We start from the raw sequence: 18,848 nt of genomic DNA on the forward strand, positions 1-18,848 counted from the left end.
ACACACAAGAAAAGAACTAAGGACTTATTACAAAATTTCCTGACACAACAAACTTTGAAGACTGAAGAGACAACCAATTGGCTGAAGACTTTATGAAGGCCCAGTAGAGGATGGAACACGTAGTCTCTTCACCAGTAAGATGGGGTAAGTACTCCCTTAACCAGTGTTAAGGGAGTACTGCTAAATTCTTGCTGTCCTCTTTGGCCTTCTTCCCTCCAGTACAATAGGATAATGGACTACAGAGAGCTGCCATCTTCTAACTTTGCCTTGTAAGCCAGTATAATATGACCCTTACTGGACACATCACACCCTTCACTGATCACTGGCAAGACTTGTGAGTTTAGTTGTAAACTCCTGACAAGATCACTAGTATTATGACAGGGATGTGTAATAACGGATTTTAGTATTCGATTAACTATTCTAGAGTCATCAGCAAGCAAAATACTCTGAAGCAGATGTGAGATGTTACTCCTCTCTCATTATGACAAAACTGCATATAATTTTCTATTAAATTACCTGTCTCTCCATATGAGTTATCTAGTATCAGATTTTCTATTTTTCCCATCCTGAAATTAAGCATACTTCAGTCTTCTTCACCCTAAACAATCTGTCCAGTCACCTTGTTTCATGAAGCTCAGTATATTTTTTTTAAACCAAAAAATTATACATATATATATAAAGCATAAACAGGGGATAAAAGAGGGTCAAGAAGATGTATTTCTATGAAAACATTATCTACACCATTCTTGTCCTACTACCCAAGCAATGAGGAACAGATTTATTCATATTTTAATTCAAATTATCATTAGAAATATTTTTATCTCTTAAGTACTTGGCAACAAAAGATGAAGGACAGCCTGGTCAGAACAGTCTACTCAAGACAAACAGGAGAAAAAAGTAGCTGAAGAAACCTTTGCACAACAGTTACTTGCTGTAAGGTTTCCCAACGAAAATTTTGAAAACTCTTTGTCACCAAAACACAAGGAGAAAAATAATGTAAATAGAAGTCCTGCACCAATTGGATGTCAAGGAACTCTGGTTAGCAGGCATATTTATCTTATGTTTTAGACAACTGGTAGTATTTCCAAGTTCTTTTCATAAGAGGATGAATAATTGATGAATATCTATTAATGGGTGTGTCAGAAAAGTGCTGAAGATTGAAGAACTGACTTCTACAAAAGATGGTCAGAAATGAGGAAACTCTGGAGCTCCAGCAACATGACTAACTTAACTAGTTCACTAATGTCTTCTTTTAGGAGATTAAATAATCCAGTTGATTGAGGCATGCATTATGGGTAAAAAGAAACACTATTTTTCTTACATTAAAAAATTTCAAAACAGCTCTGTGGAAAGCAAAAGTAAGGATATATTCAGAGACATATAGCAATATTGACTTCTTCTGTTTCACCTTCCTAGTTCAGGTTCTACCATCCATCACAAATATGAGAACAAAATGGGCTTCTGTTTCTATCTTCAGTTGAATCTATACCTGTTCTTTCTATTTCAGCTAGATTCTGAGCTAATTACAGCTTTTACTCTCCTGGAAATGCATCCTTTTACCACTGTAATTATTCAGTTCCTCTGTATTGCCTTTTGATTCACCTCATTAGCCACCTCTAATTTTACTTAACCAGGCCACAGTGTTTAGCTTCTTGTCCTTGACTCCACCCTCTCTTCATTCTCTATGTCCCTCTATGTCTTCCTTCTTTCTTCTATACTCCTGCTTCTTTTTATAGAAGTCCAGTAGTCCAGCATCCAATAACATTACTAAAAAAAAAATCCAAATCCAAACCTAAAAAAAACCCAAAAAGTAAACATCATGAAAACACCACATACGTAGATATATGAACAGTAAAACAAAAGATCTTCAGATACTCAAAAATGTTGTTAAAATGCTAATGTTAAAATAGTATTTCCTTTGTTTTGTGTTGACTTGCTCTGGGCCTTCATATTTCCTTCTTTTATGCATGCTTGTCTCATACCCACACTTCCCAGGGTCTTTTTCATGATTGTATCCCCTTCACACCTCTTCCCTTCAGAATCTCCACCACAAATTGTTGTCATCTGGTTCTACGATCTCTCAGCACAACATAATTCCTTTACAACTCCACAGAATTAACAGAATTGGAACAAGAATATTTGGTTTCATATTTTCTCTGGTAAGTTCTGGCCCTTTTCCCATCTCATTTTTATTCAACTCTTCAGGAAGAGGATTAACTATTGAGTTTCTACATTGTTCAGCCTAATAAAAACTATGATTATCCTTGTAAACCACCACAGCAGCCATGATCAACAAAAAGAATCTTGCCAATCAGCTTTTATAAATGTATAATTTTTGTTTTTCTAACCTTACTAATTTTGACTTACATAAGAAGTCAAAGTCTTTGCTCTGAACACAGTTTCATTTTGCTATACAGGATGTGACACACTTTTGGTGATGGAAGAACACAACAATGGTAGACTAAATCATGAACATATCATTATTCTTCCTAACATGCATTTATGAAAAACAGTGTAAATAGGTTATGGAACGATCTCCCAAACCAAATATTTTATTTTTTTTTTTTTAGTAAGTGTATGGAAAGTGTTATTTTCTTTTTATGTTGATGAAGTACTGATACAGATGTAGTCAACAGCAGTACTTCATTTTCAGAAAAGATCCTTATTTATGATTACATCTGCAACTGTACTATTGAATGTCTACCAGAAAATGGTAACTATGCAATCTACATCTGAAACAGATAGCAGTACTGTCCTACTGATATTAGTGATGAAATACTTTGAGAGATAAGGAATCCTTATAAAATATATAAAAACCCCACAAAAATTTGGTTTCAGTTGCTACTGATAATATTACAGAAAACAGGAAAGGCCTTCAAAGGTAGTTATGCCTTATTTTTCTCAAAATGTCTACGACTGTTCTTAATGCAACTCTTATAAGCTACTAGTTATCTCTGCTTACTCAGCCGCTCTGCCTCTGCAGTATAATGAAATTCTGGTATGATGATAGTACATCCTATTAATGAAAGTATTATGGACACAGATGGCTATCAAGGATACAGATTGCTGAACGCCAGGACCCATTTTCTAGCTGATATCATATAGTATTTAGAGTCAACAAATCTGGGACACAAATAACTTCGTAGAAATCTTCTGCTGAAGCTTTTTCTGTTCAAATAAGGGTAAGTGAGGGATTGGAAAAAGAAAGAGAAAGGATTATTCCCATTCTTAATCTCATGAATAACTACTTTTTTTTAATTGGTAAAATCTCTTACAAACCAACCAAGCGGATTCAGCTTTACATCATAAAGGTACAGTTGAGGAAGAGAAAAAATAAATGTCTTAATTTTAATGTTAAAAAAGTGTGCTAATAACAATAACAATCTAATTTGTTTTACATATTTGAGCAACATTTACCTGACTAATGTTATCATAATTTTCTTAAACCTCACTTTCACAGACATCACAAACAATTTATATATTTATACTGCTGTAATTTCAATCTTTACCTTATTTTTTCTTTCTGCTTATCATGTGTATATGTCTACCCTGATGAATTTTCATAATAGATATCCTGTGCATATTGTACTATCATACAAAACTTTTCTGTAATTTTTCATTTAGGCTCAAAGATCTTAATTCTTTGTCAGTACATTTTATGCTATGGGAAAACAAAAATAAGAACCAACAACTTCTCTGTGGAAAATATAATATGTAGGTGTAGTATTCTTAATTGAACATTTCAATCTTAAATATTCTGTAAATTAACATTTCAGTGAATTCCATAATTTTTAAAAATACTCAAAAATTAGGTTGAAAATTTAAGCTAGCAAGAGTACATTAACAGGATGTTACACCTTTAAATCTCATCATATTATGATATGAATTCAAAGGTCAAAGGCCCAGAAATGCTATTTTACGTTATTTCAATAAACATACACAAAGAAAGAAAAAAAAACCAAACAAAACCAACACCTTATGTTAACACTCCAAAGTAAAAGGAAAAAATTCCAGAGTACAGAAAAAATCCAATCCAAAATTAGAAGCAGTCTGAACTATTATTTTCACTTCAATCAAAACAGAATAAGAAAATTTTAGAATATTGTGCAATCTTTTTCAATCCTGACAGCAAGTAAATTAAAATGTATTTTTATGTCATGCATTTTCTTCTTTTTTATTTTTTTTCCTAAAACATGAACTAATTCAGAAATATTATTTCAGCTTCTCCTTATCATGAGAACCAAAAGAATGTTTTCATCTACATCTTCATATGAGACAGAATCAAAACGTTTCTGTCTTGACACTCCATGCAAAGCTAAGGATGAAGCAGAAGCCATACCCCAAATATTTAATCTGACCTACAGACATGCTTGGGGAAAACTGTGCACTCAGATGTCCACAGGCTTATTCAGCAACACAGTGCAAAGAAGACTATCACCTTTTTTCTAAACCAGGAAGTTCAAGGCATAATTTTTTCAAGTTAAAAGTAGAGTTGGAAATTCATCTTTGAAAGCTTGTAAGCAGCCAGTTTGTATAATTAAATCAAGGTATTCACCTTTGTAAAGTTGCCTTGAGTCTTTCAATGTGCTTATTTCTATTTATGTGCTAATTTTATGGAACTTTGTTTTACATGAACCAGCAGATTACAAACGTCACTTGCAGCATCTCCCATGAGCAGTGCATTTCACCGGTATGCCCAAACCTACTCCATGTGTCTCGGTCCATAGTATTACAAAGCCAAAACTACTCCATGAAAGGCATATCTGCATAAAAATCCAGAAAAGTAAGGATTTCGTGAGCCAGCTTCAGTTCCAGAACACACAGAAATACCCACGACGAGAGAAAAAGAAATAACTTATCCAAATGAAATATGACTTCAGAAATATGACTTCAGAAACAGGCTACTGTGAACTCGGAAGAGTAAGAAGTGTGAGTGGGGATCTGGTATTACTGTGGCAGGGATACAGAGTGGAAGGTCACGTCCCTAGAGGAAACAGAGTTTCATTAATCCCACTGTAGAAAGAACATTATTTTCTGATTTTGTTTTACATTTTTCATCCAAATTAATCCAGACCTGTAGATCCAGAAGTGATCCAAGATATCATAGGTGTGTATACACATTCATGTTTTTCATATAAAACTCTCTATTCCAAATAAAAGCTTGCAGTTGATTATTAGTAAATTACAGGGAAAAGGACTCTAAAGAAATTGTAATGTAAAAACTTAAAAAAATGGAAACCATTAATGCAAAGAACTTGAAAATTGAAATTATTTTTGCATGAATCTGAACTTCTCCTTCAAACTTCTTTCTTACGGGAAGCTTGTCACTGCATTGATCCCATCACTTTATTATTACATCTAGGTATCCAAAAGAGTACTGATCCAGTAAATTCAAATTCAAGGAAAGAGGTTCATTAGCTTCAATAGCATTCTTAATTTGACAAAGAGTTTAAAGTATGTGAACCTTAAATTATACGAATATCAAGATAGGAATCATGTCTCTCTGTCTGGGTAGGCTTTTTTTTAATTCCATAATAGGATCTAGACTCATCCTCGTGTTCCAGATATAGTCATCAACATCTGAAAGAGAAGCAAAAACTATTTCAAGTACAGAAACCTTTCCATAATCTTTGTTTGCACACTGGACACAATGTCATTTTAGAATTTCCTACACAAAGAACTGGCACCACTTAATTCGTAATAAATTAGTTTAGCCATTGTAATAGATGGATGGCCTCTTACACTGGTTTAAACCTGACTTGAGTCCTCTGGTTTGTCCCGGAAACTACTCTCATGGGTATAATTAACAGCTTAGGACAATTACAATTGCTAGGTTACTTTGTACACTGGGGCTTTTTAACCTGCAAAGTCATCCTCAACCAGCAAAGTAATTTTTGAGCAGAAGCACTAATTGTTGGGGAAGATTTCTGTGTTTTGGCCTTTCAGCTCCTAATTTATTCATTCCAGTGCCACATAATAATAGACATATGAAAGGATTTTATATTTACTATACACAATATAGACATAAATATGAAAACCAGCATACAGTTATCACAAAATAAAATATCATGCTGTGCACAGTACCTACAGAACTGAAGGTAGCATGATACTCAACATATACATTTTGTTTCCAAATACATAAACCAAAGGGTTCTAAACTGTGCAAAGAGGTTCAAAATTAGCTGAACTCTATGTTGCCTATCAGAATACCCCAAAATGTGCTAGATCAGTACTTGATGCTGCCAAGAAATGCAGTTCATATCACTGGTAAAGGAAGGCAATGCTAACTCAGTACTTTTTAGTGTAGGATAGTGAAATCACAAAATAATTAAAGTCTGATGTGGATAAAAACGAACAAAGGTCAGGTACTTACAATATCATACAGACCAAGACTTTCACTTCTGATGTGTTGCAAATGCAAAATTCCAAAACCCACTTAATTTGTGTAAACAGTCTTCAGAAAATTTGGTACTAAAGGTCTAGCAGTATTTTCTAACAGTGAAGACCTACCCAACCATCCCAAAACCATATCTCTTCCTGCCCCAAGACTGTCAGGTTAGTATGCTTTGGCAGTTTATCTGCCAGCTGCCCACCACTTCAACAGACAGTTGCTGATATTACTAACCAGTCTGCCAGCAGTTGAAAATAAAAATTCAGGTAGAGCCTATAGAGAAAGATTAAAAGAGACAAGCAGATATCTGTGAGAGTTTTTGAACTTCTTCAAGGTGAAATGCACAGAGAAAACCTTGATACTATTAGCTAAAACATGGCATGTTCCTAATCCAGTTTCACAAAGTTGGATCACATAAAATTGAGTTCCAACCACTTTGTGGGAAGTATGATTAGTCTTACAAAGGAAGCTTAAACTCCAGCTGGGAACAAATTGCTGATGCTCTTCAGGTAGGCAACAGAACCTTCTAGAGGGACCCCATCAGCTCTCACCCCCACATAAAGACACAGTCAAACAGAAAGAGGATGTGTCAGTGTATGGAAGTAGATGACATCGAATCTGGTTCACATACATTTTGGCTAGGGCTATGCTGGACCTACACTCAGTGCTCCAGCCTCCCTTTCCATGTTCTAAGTCAGGCATTTCCCTTGGCTTTATATTTGTATATAATGATTAGACTTCCAAAACTTACACTAAAATTCTGACCTAAGGTTGTTAAAGCAAGAATGCAAATACTGAGTCTAAGTTAAACCACTTACTTTTAAAAAGCTGCTAAATATTCTTAGCAAGTCCTCAATGTTTTATGCTTAGGAAAATTAAAAATTCAGTAGTGCATGCAAAGCTGAAGTCTGAAGTTTAAAACATGTTTGCTGCTTTGTGCAAAAGACACCTATCCTACCAAAGAATGCCTGTTCTTAAATTCTTTTCATTTGTATTACATATACCCCAGATAGTAAGATTTATATATATATATATATATAATATATATGTATAAAAGCTGATTATTCTCAAGGTCAGCAGGACTGAGTCTTCCAATTTTGTAGAACTGTTACATGATATAATTGAGTAGAAAAACAGTGTGTTTTTTTCCATTGGCTATTGTTATTCTGCTAGTGCTAGCCAGTGCATCAAAATATCCTATGACAACTGAAGAAAAAAACAATTTGTAGACTTTTCCCTCCTTAAAAAAATCAAACTCCAAATCAGTTCTATTCTTTTTCCGAAATACATAATTTATGTTTTTTATACCCTAAAAAAGAACTTATTTCTCCTTTGTGACATCTTCCTTCATATTCAATTGGGGCTGAACCTTGCCCTCTCAAAGGGGATGAGCAAGGGTAGAGGTCCTCTGTGTATGGTATTCTAGGAAGGATGCTAGAGGAACCACTGAAACTCTCAAAGATGTACTCTGGAACAATTGCATGGAAATTCCACTTTTCCATGTCTACCTCTTCTGAGAGTACAGAGAAGTTTGGACAGCTTTCCTCCTTATCCTACTCCTCAGAATCTGGATAATTAACAAAAAGAAGCAGCTACATATCTTTATTTCCTTGTATTCTGAACAAACAATGATTTGGTGTATCATTAGACTGCAAGTGCTTTTAGTCTAGGACTGTATGAAACAGACTTCCGAAGCACCTTGCATGCCTAGGATATTGTAAAAATAACACAACAGTAAAACATAAGCAAAAGAAGTTATAGAAATAAAAAATACAGACATGTTAAAGTATATTTATGATATGAAAATGCCATTTTTTATGACACGAATAATTTTTCTTCCTGCAATATAACCCCAAGGGAAACACATATCCTCTGCATCACCATAAATAGGTAGCTTCCTAAGATTCTGTCTTCCGAAAGGCTATTTTCTCTGAATCGGCCCTGTGCAGACTGTTCTGAAAGAGACATACTAAAATGCCTATCATTAACTACTCTGGGCCAGGTGCTGGGTGTAGTAGTGCTATTAATATGGTCACTAATTTAGCAATAAATTTTAACATTTTCGAGGACTCTTCTGACATGTCATCTATCATCACAGATATTAAACCTAAGGTTAGTTAAAAAGAAAGTGGTACATAGCTTTAAAATGCCATTTCTAACCATGTTATAATCTTTCTTGATTCAATTTCACTAAACATTTTTTTTTGTTTATAGTTCTCTGTGCTCAACGAGATTATTGGTAGGGGGGAATATTCCTTGACCATGCTGCTTTCACATAGTGCCAGAAGTGTAATTTAGCTATAGTTTTATTTCACCCATTGATGGCAGGGATATTTACAAAGTTTCATCTTCCTATATTCTCTTACACTCGCTGGAGACAAATATGTTGCCCTGACAGAAGCCCACCTTCACACATGAATAGTTTCGAAAGTTTCTCTTTTCCCTTTCTTCTGGGGATAACTGGAAGGTAGGATGACAACCAGAGGGGGTAATATAAACATGTTACATTTTTTCCTTAAACTGCCTCTAATCAGTGAAGACAGTGGCTTTTCCAGAAGGCAGTCTGAGCAGCTGATGGCCTGAAATGTTTATACACATTAAATTCAAGCAGAAAACCTACTCTGCTAGTCACCCTATGTTCTCTTTAATCCTATGAGAGAAAAAGAAAAAAAGCTTTCAGAAGTGATTCCAATATTGACGCTATGTGGTCTCTGATATGCCCATCTCATACCACTCTCTGCACAGGGAATTTACAGTGACCAAACTCCTGACCAAACTCCTGAATTTAGGAATGTCATGTTGACCTATTGCCTGAAGTTAGGTAATGAATCAGACTGCAATCAGACTGTTGTGGTTGTTGATAGTGCTCTGCCACAAGATATCAAGCACAGAAAACTCTCCCCAGTGATTCAGAGCATGTTTATGCTAATGCATAATATGTTCTCCAGTATATTGTCCAGTTCAATTTAAAATGTCTGTAGTAATTAGGCTTCTAGTCACTTCCTCAGAAAATTGTTCCACAATCTAATGTCACATAATCTCCAAGCATTTTTCTGTACTGAAACTGCCATCAGAGCATACAGACGAAAGAGGATTAGACTACATGGGTGACTGCGTAGGAATGTCAAGGAAGTAAGGGAAACAAAGCTGTTAGCATTGATGAACTAATGTGTCCAATGAAACACCAGGAGGATGAAGGTGTTGTCTTTCAGATGAAATGTGAAAGCAAGGCACTAAGCATTAGAGGCAATCAAAGTTCTCTCAGCACTCTCTGCACAGTATCAGTGTTAACCCCTGGCTCCTGGCCACCTTCCAAATCACATAAATAATTCTGCTTTCCTAAATATTTCCCTGCCCTATCATTTAGAATGACAGCCATCTCTTAACCCAAAATAGTATATTGATGCCAGGTTTAACCTCAAAGGAGGATGCTTATGAGTGAAAAGTATTTTGAGTTTGGTGACTTTGTTATAGGTACAAGGCTTAGAGAAGTATTTTATCTTCAATTACATTTTATTCCCTCTTGCCCTGGCACTACATCCCTTATATATCCAAAGTGTTTCCTCTCAATCTGTGGTGTATAATCCTTCAGAAGCTTGTAAAAACTAATCTGCCTATTTGTGCCATAACTATTTAAACCTTATTCTGCTCCATCTCTGATTTGTTACTCCATAAACATTCTTAGCTCATGAAGGGAGATCAATATGTCTACTCACCATTAGGAAGCAGTTGATCCCTTAAAAAAAAAAAAAAAAAAAAAAGTACTCAGCCTGAGAACCCATAAACCTGACTTTCAAGCAGTGATTAGTATTCACCCTCTGCTACTTGATTCCTGACCAATTGTTCTGCGGAAAAGACTAGCATTATGCAAAATCCAGCCAGATCCAGTCATAGAATCATACAATCATTCAATACCTCAAGTTGAAGGGACCAGTAAAGGCCAAGTCCAACTCCCTATCCCTCATAGGACTAACTAAGAGAAAACCATATGATCATGAGTGTCGCCCAGATGCTCCTTGAAGTCTGACCAGCTTCATGCCATGACCATTTACCATCAGTTTCATTTCCTGACCACCCTATCAGTGGAAAACCTGTTCCAAATGTCCAATCTGACCTTCCCCTGATGCTGTTTCATTTAATTTCCTTGTGTCCTAACACCAGTCACCAGAGAAAGGAGATCGGGATCTCCGCCTCTTCTGCCCACCTTAAGAAGTTGTAGACTTGACGAAGTCAGCCCTCAGTCTTCTGCAATCTGAACAACAAAGTGACTCCAGTTACTTCTCTGAAGTCTTGTCCTCAAGACCTTTCATCATCCTGGTCACTCTTCCCTGGACACGCTCTAATAGTCTGATATCCTTCTTATATTGAGGCACCCAAATCTGTCACAGTACTTGAGGTGGGGCCTCAGTTGTTTGAGTTTAGGTACCAAACACTTCATAACATAGTGAAGCCCTTAACTATCTTTCTTGATTAAAATATTCTCTTGGGGTAGTTATCAGTGTGCTAGTTTCCTAAGCAGGGTTTTGGTTTTCTTTTTCAATGGTTCCTTGCTTTTTTGTCATGTCTTTAGTTATTCCTTTTGTGGATTCTCAGTCAGGAGAGGAAACCTAACTTATCTCTCCGTATCTCTTATAGACACATCTGTGTTGCCACTGATGGTGTGGCTACTGATATGTTCCCTTTTATATCGCTCAATTTCTGTCTTGGGATTGAACAGTGATATTTCTTCCCCAGCAACACTTCAATCTCTAACTGAGACTTGATATTCATTATCAAAGAGAACAATTTTTTTCTACATGAATATGTTTGTAAGATTTTACTAAGTTTGTGATATTATTTAGATAAGAATATCACTCATCTTCTTTTGAAATGTCATATGTTGTCCTTAGTTTGGAGCAGGAAGCAAAGTAACTGAATGAAACTCAACCTTCTAGGCATTTCTAAATGAAAAGTGACCCACAAGGTGGAAATTGTCACAATGTGCCTGTACCATGCATAGGAATGGGAAGCCCACGAGTAACAGAATAGTTTTACTTCCATTGTCAGTAACTACGAAAATCTGCACTTCAGATTGAATTGTCTAGAAGCAGCTGAAAGAATATAAAATGTTGTACATGTTCCAGTGCATCTGTAGTTACAGCTGCATTTATGACTGTATATGTGGAAGTTAGGGTAAGGAAAGGAAGAAAAGAATTTTCTTTAAGTCATATTGAAAAACACGTTTTATACATATGGTGGTGCAAATGCATGATTGCTATCCTTCCTTACCATTTATTTAAAAGAAAATAAATTATTTTTAAATTATTTCTAGGTAGGAATAAATAGAAATCATTAATATTCTAAAGTACAGATTAAGATGGTTATTTTATAAATGAGTATATACAGTGTTTGGAACACTTCAGATACATCATAAGAAATAACCACTAAAAGACTACAGAAGTTCAAGAAGTTATACTAAACCTTATAAGGGTTATTTCTTAAATAAGGGTATATAAGCATTGACCAAAATATTATTTCTTTAATTCCTTGAAAGATATTCTAATATTGCATTGCATTATTGCATTCTACCAGCACATGCAGCATTAAAAATGACGCCTGGTTAACTATTCTAGGATTGTTCAAAAGCCCTGAGGATAAAAAAGACTAATTTATTCTTTGGAAATTAAATTCATGACCATTGTCAGAATATTCCCAGGCAAATATTAAACCATCACATACACATTTCTTGACTATATCATGTGGCCTCTCATGTAATAGTATCTACTCAGTAGTAATATCAAGTATCTAAAAATTAGAGATTTAATTTTGAGAAGTACTAGATATCTCCTATACAGAAGGTCTTCTAAACAAACTGGACACTCAATGAATTTGACTGATTAGTATACCTGAATCTTCAAAAATATAAAAAATATCTAAACTTTTTTGTGATTCGGCAACTGAAATTTTGGTATGGACAGCATGTTTGTTACCTGGGCTCTCCATGCAAATAAAGAAAGGAAAAACACAGAACAAGTAGAATGTTATTGGGATAATTTTTCCAAAATGTTCATTACTGGCAAAATATTCTCCAATATATAAAGTAATTGTCGCTCTTTCTCAAGAAGAGCAAGGCAAGCTCCAGCCTGTTTAGCTTCATAACTATCTACCAGAACAATCAATTGTTTTGCTACACCATTATGTAATTAATACTATTTGCCCAGGGTCAAATAGAATCATAAAGTAATTGGAAGGAACCTTTAAAGACCATCAACCACCTTGTCCTGGGCATGGACATCTTTCACTAGATCAGGTTGCTCAAAGTCCCTTCCAACTTGACTTCGAACGCTTCCGAGGATGAGACATCCACAACTTCTCCACTGCTCATGGAACAACTTGTTCCGCCACATCTGTCTCACCATCCTCATCTTAAAAACTTCTGCCTTATTTCCAATCTAAAGATATCCTCTTTTACTTCCAAACCATTGTATTTGTCCTGTCGTTAAAGGCCTTGGTAAAAAGTTTTTCTCTTTCTTATAAGACCCTTTTATACATTTAAAAGCCATGATAACATCTCAGCAGAGCCCTCTCCAAGATGAACAACCCTAACTTTGTCAGACTTTCTTTCCAGAACAGGTGTTCCAGCCCTCTGATCATTTTTATGACCAAACAGTCCCACTCTCCTCCTAGACTTATATCTTCCATACTATACAATTCACTGTTTCTGGTCCAGCAAAATGTCTATGTAGTGTTATTCAGTCTCCTTTTTATTTAAGATCCATACTGCTTTTCCTATTGGTTTTACTTGTTTAAAATTGACACACCTTAAATGGAAGAAATTTAAATATATAAAAATTACTGTGAGGAAACATGTGAAAATATCTGCAATAAAACCAAGATGAAATAAACATTACAATAACAAACATATTAAATATTCTTAACGTAAAAGCATAAAATCCCATTTCAGAAAATCATTATAGTTCTCTTTTTTTTTTCATCCCTGCAGTATGTATAGATAATTTAGAATGATGAAGCTCTCCAGGTATTAAGCAGTTTTGTTTCAAGTGCATGACCTAGGATTCTATTAATGATCAGTTCTGACCCTTACACCTCCCCATAGACTCCTAGAGATAATGAGAAGGGCAGGGAATTATTGATCAAAACTAATGTGGCTTCCTTGTAGATCCTGAGTTTCTGTTAAACAAAATCAATCAATGTCAACTGAAAAGCATGTTAATCATAATGTATGAACAACTTATACCAACTAACATACTATAGAAAACAATATTAATACAATACTTAGAAAAGCAATTAAATATTATTAAAACTTTAAAAAGTAAAATAAACAACAAACAAACCACAGTTTGATTTGTAACATAAATTGTCTGAACACTTTGAATTAAATTACCTGAGCTCCAGCTAGTCTAAATTTAAGAATTTTGGATATCAGGATTGACCTCTTAGGATTTTTCATAGCACTTAGTGGACATAAAAGTAACCAGTCCCCAAATCCAGAGCATAAGAATCTTCTAATCATAGAATTCAGGTAAGCAACTGCCATCCTAATTTTCTCAAGCAATTCAACTACTTCTCTCATCACCTGTTTCTATTTTCTGGAGAAAATTGCAGTTTATTTTTTAGCTATAAACATGTATTGGACAGAAGTACTGGAATCTATTAAATATTTAAATGTTTATTCCATACTTCTCAGGATGCTCTACTTGTACTTTATGAAACACTTTGGCATAAAAAAATCTTACTTTCAGATATACACATTTTTTGTGAAAGAACACAAATCGTGGGTGCATCTGTACACAAACTGTTATCAAAGACTTTTTTTGCTTGCTTTAAAACAAGTTTAAATTAGCAAAAGTACTGTACAAAAATACAGAATAATTGCTATCTTCCAATCTCTCACAGGCTCCAGCTTAAAAACTGATAAAGCTTGACCCACACACAGGGAAATTACTCTGGTGATAAACCAGATGTTATGCTGAAACAAAATATCTTAGTAATGCAACTGAGGTAATTTCTATGGAATTTGATCTCAAAAAAGGGACTAGGGAACATTAGTAATAAATAATAATAATAATATAATGAAAAGTGCAGGTACACTACTGTCATAATACCACAGAACCGACATTCATGAATAAAAATTACATCACAACCAAACATACCAAATATACATTATGACTCTGTGGGTGTAGAAATGAAGCAATCAGCACTAAATCAAGCTTTAAATCAGGGTGAATATTGATGCCATTTTTTCAGAATACATTAGCAATCTGCCATACTTAAAGACTGCTAGAAAAAAAATACAAAGTAATTCAATCCTCTCCATCACAGGGAAACATTTCAAGAAAAATGTTCTTTATGCTCTGCTCAGACCAAGTCCTAAACACTGCATTTTCATTTCTATGAATTCCAGTTTTATCTATGTGACATTCACAGTCTTTCCTTTCTTAGGAAAAGACCTTAGGTGATGCAGCACTGGAAAGCAGAGTGGACTTGGGTAATCAACTCAGGACTTACTCTAAGAGCTATGTTGACAAGTGCAATCTCAGACAATGTTTGTGAGGTTTAAGAGCCCTTAAATTACTTACTCCTTTTGCTGCAAGAATTGACACTTGCATTTCACACCTCCAGGAAATATACTGCATGACTGAATATATTCTAAGGTAATTCTCTCCACTGAACAATGAACAAATGGTAGCCAGGTACAACATGATGCATTTTAAGGTTGTAAAAATTACCAGCTTGGTACTGAATTTTCAAACCACTCTCCTGCTAGAAGCTGTAACACAATTGTTAGCTAACATTTTCTTGTTAGTAGGTTAGGAGGTCATACTTACTATGCCTGTTTCCTCCACAAATGATTTTGCATTAATTATTAAAGGTCTAAGGTCTAATTCTACTACCTTTACTTTAAAAATAATGTCATTAAAATCAAGGTTATATAAAGAATAAAATGAAAATAACTAAGTTTTTGAGTTTTTTTTTCTTTTAGATAGCAGAAATGGAATCTCAAATAGCAGTTATATTCTTAACATGAAGTACAATATAAATAAAGGAAAATTTGCAAAAGTACTTTCCACATCCAATTTAAGAAAGTTCAGAAGATGATTTATTTTTTTTGTTGGGTAAATGGGATTCTTTATTGTAAAAAAAAAAAAAAAACAACCAAAAAAAAACTAACAAACCAGCAATTATGTTAGCTGTTACATTCCTAAAACAGCTGTATTTGTCTTAATATCAGAGATAAAACTAGCTTTTCTTAGACATAATTTTATGTTGTTTTCATGTCATGTTCAGAATAAAGCATTAAGTAGTTGTGTCTGAAACATTTAATTCTAGAAATGAAAAGTCACTATATATTCTTTAAACTACAGACCTGGTAGATTCACAGATGGACACTTGTCAGTCAGTGGTCAATTTAGATGCCAGCTTTACTTTCAAGTACAAGATTAGAGACATAAAAAAGTGCTCACATTGTCACTTATTGTGTTGATGGCATGTAAAACTATTTTTTTAACTTCATTCATGACAAAAACCTACAGATCACAGACTTGACTTTTCCCTTCATTTTAATCTGGGAGTTTGATACAGTTCTAGGTATCATCAACCTTTCTGAGCTCTGATTACAAAGCATCCCTAACAGTGTCCAGGAAAGTAAAGTAGCATGTCATACAGATCTTGAAGTAATCATTCCTAGCAAAGGGTTCAACATCTTAACTATAAACATTTCCCAAAATAATGAAGAATCATGTTATTAGAACTATGTTATAGAATCATGGAATATCAGGTTGGAAGGGGACCTCAAGGATCATCTGGTCCAACTTTTCTAAGCAAAATCACAGTCTAGACAAAATGGCCCTGCACCCTGTCCAACTGAATCTTATGTGTCCAACACTAGGAAAACCACAACTTCCCTGGGGAGAATATTTCCATGGTTGATTGTTCTCATTTTTAAAAATTATCATTTTGTGTCTAATTCTAATGTCGCCAGGAGTAACTTGTACCCATTATCCCTCAACATTTTCATATGATTCTTTGTCAGTTTAAAAAATAATTAATTACAGTATTTAGATACAAACGTTAAGGGGAAGTTCTGTTTTTCAACTTATGAACTTTCCACTTATTTTTCAAATGTTGACTACCACATAAAAAACCTTCCCTGATTACACCACCTCTAACTACAGATCCTGTCATTCAGTTCTCTGTTTTCAAAAAATTATGATCAAGCAGATTGACAGCAAAAGCAGAATTTGAAAGAGACTTATTCTTAATGAGTTCTCAAAAAAAAAAAATAAAAAAAGGAAAAAGTATTTTTAAATATCAGATTACCTCAAACCTTAAATTCTCAGAAAATAAGCTAATATAGTAATTGGAGGATGAGGTGCAGTCATGTCTTCTTACTGCCATGTACATTCCAGCTATCTATGATTCATCTTAAGACACTCACAGGTCTATTAAGCCATGACAGAGAAACAGTGAGTACCAGAGAGTTCCGATTTATCTGATTTATCTTAGGCACTTAGGGTGAGATAAATTACTCTGAGAAGGTGCCTTTTGTTTTCCACTGGGTATAAAGGAAAACTGGAGTTACTAACAACTAACTTTGGATACCCAAGTTACAGCAAATCAATCTCACCATAGGCCAAAACTGGCTAAGGAAAATTATGTTTCGTTCCCATCAGCTGGTACAAAACTCTTTATCTCCTTAGAATTTCTTTGTGTTAAAATGAGAAATGTAAGTTGAATTTTTTTATTGCTAGTAAGTATTTTTCCTAAAGTTACAACTATAAGTGACACAGTAAAAGCATTCCTTTCTTAACCAATTAAATCTTATGATCTTACAATAAAACAGGAAAGAAGAATTACTGGATACAGTATTATATTACGAAAGAGACAGTTAAGAAACTGTCTTACAGAGTACTAAAAACAGTGAAAGGAAAATGCAAAAATAGAATGTGCATGATGTTCTATATTTAGCTTTGTGGGTAGGCTCTGAAATCTCCTTTGAGCTGTCTTTGATAATCACTGGTACAATCAAATTCTGAGGCAACAGTAGGGTGTTCTCAGCAATATTTTTATCTGTGGATTCAAACCAGCCAGTATTCAAAGGCAATCCATGAATTTCTTATAGTTCTATACATAAGCATCTTTTTTATTTTTTTTCACTTTTGTCAACTGAGCCTAGATCAAAACATACAATTTTGCATCACTGTTTTCAATATGTCTCCAATTTCATTTTAAATATGAATGCTTGCTAAAAGCCTTGCAAGGCAGACCTATCTTGAAGATTGTCCAACTATTAACACAGCTGTAACAGAGAATTTCATTTGTCTCAAAAAATGATTTCAAAGTGAAACATTTTCATACCTCTCTGTATGTGAGCAGTTTTCCAGCTGCATGCTATCAGTGAATCTGCAGTGATTCTTACAGAATATTATTTAAAAGATAGAAGGAATGCTGGACATGTGAGGTATATTCAGATACTATATTCCAACTACAGTATCAGTGTTTTCTTCAACAGCATTAAATATCACATATTAGCCTGCCCATGGCATAAGACCCTTGAGGTTCTTTTGCAGCATTTCTTTTAATGTTATAAGGAATAAAAAGTAGAGGGAAAACGGATGTCATTTCACTGCTAATCCTATCACCAGATACCAAATATAACAGCACCACACCCTTAATATTCAACTGCATACCAAGCTAAAACAAAAGTAAAATTTCCAATTAAAAAAATGTAATTGAAATCTCTATACTACTAGTAAGTAATACTCTTTGGGTCAATTTCAATGGTATCGCCATTGCTAGTTGGGGCACATGAAAATTTCTTCCCTAGAGTATTTTTTTGTTTGGTTGAGGTTTTTTTATATGAGACAGTACCAGTTTACACCATTCTTGTATTGGCAGAAACTGATTGAATAGATTTTTGCTTCTTACCATCAACACATGCTGGCCTTGCTCTTGTTGTACCGGCAATCTGTCCTTTTTTACATGCACAGCGAGCTGTTTGTCGGGCTATAGTCCTTCGGGGTTGACTGCTATCTCTGTCCAAAGTAACAATCTCACATGTACCTGCAGCCAGTTGACCTGGAAAACAAACCAGCAACAGGTACCAGAGTCACTGAATGCACTACAGGCAATCTATTACAGCCGAATAGAGTCACGGCCCTAAGTCACAGCAGACACTCCACAACAAATGGGCAGCCAGCTGATGGATATAATAAAACTGAGATGACATACAATTTTTCTTTGTGGTGGACATATGAAACCCCTGCAAACTGGTTCTGTCAGAAAATGATTATTGTTCCATAAAAGCCAGAGAGTTGAGGTTACACAGGTTGCTTTTACTTACGTTGGCTAAGTAAAGGAACAATCTTTTACAGCAATGAAATTTAAATGGTGTGCTCTTTATGTACTTTCAGAAAAGAAATTATAAAGTATATGGAAAATAAAAACTTCCCCATAT

General features: G+C 34.7%; 1 protein-coding gene across 10 annotated transcripts in view; it reads right to left on the reverse strand.

The window, feature by feature from the left end:
* FAM19A5 (family with sequence similarity 19 member A5, C-C motif chemokine like) overlaps positions 1-18,848 on the reverse strand; it is a 509,545-nt gene that overhangs the window by 257,766 nt on the left and 232,931 nt on the right. For all 10 annotated transcript variants that reach the window (XR_003527108.1, XR_003527112.1, XR_003527111.1 and 7 more), the window contains one exon: positions 18,320-18,469. Coding sequence is in view for 5 of the 10 variants with exons in the window: in XM_027639730.1 (XP_027495531.1) it covers positions 18,320-18,469 (150 nt within the window). In the remaining 5 variants the exon portion in view is untranslated. The remainder of the gene's footprint in view (positions 1-18,319; positions 18,470-18,848) is intronic.

This window comes from Corapipo altera, unplaced genomic scaffold (assembly GCF_003945725.1).
Source record: "Corapipo altera isolate COAL_440 unplaced genomic scaffold, ASM394572v1 1b, whole genome shotgun sequence".
NCBI classification, from domain to species: Eukaryota; Metazoa; Chordata; class Aves; order Passeriformes; family Pipridae; genus Corapipo; species Corapipo altera.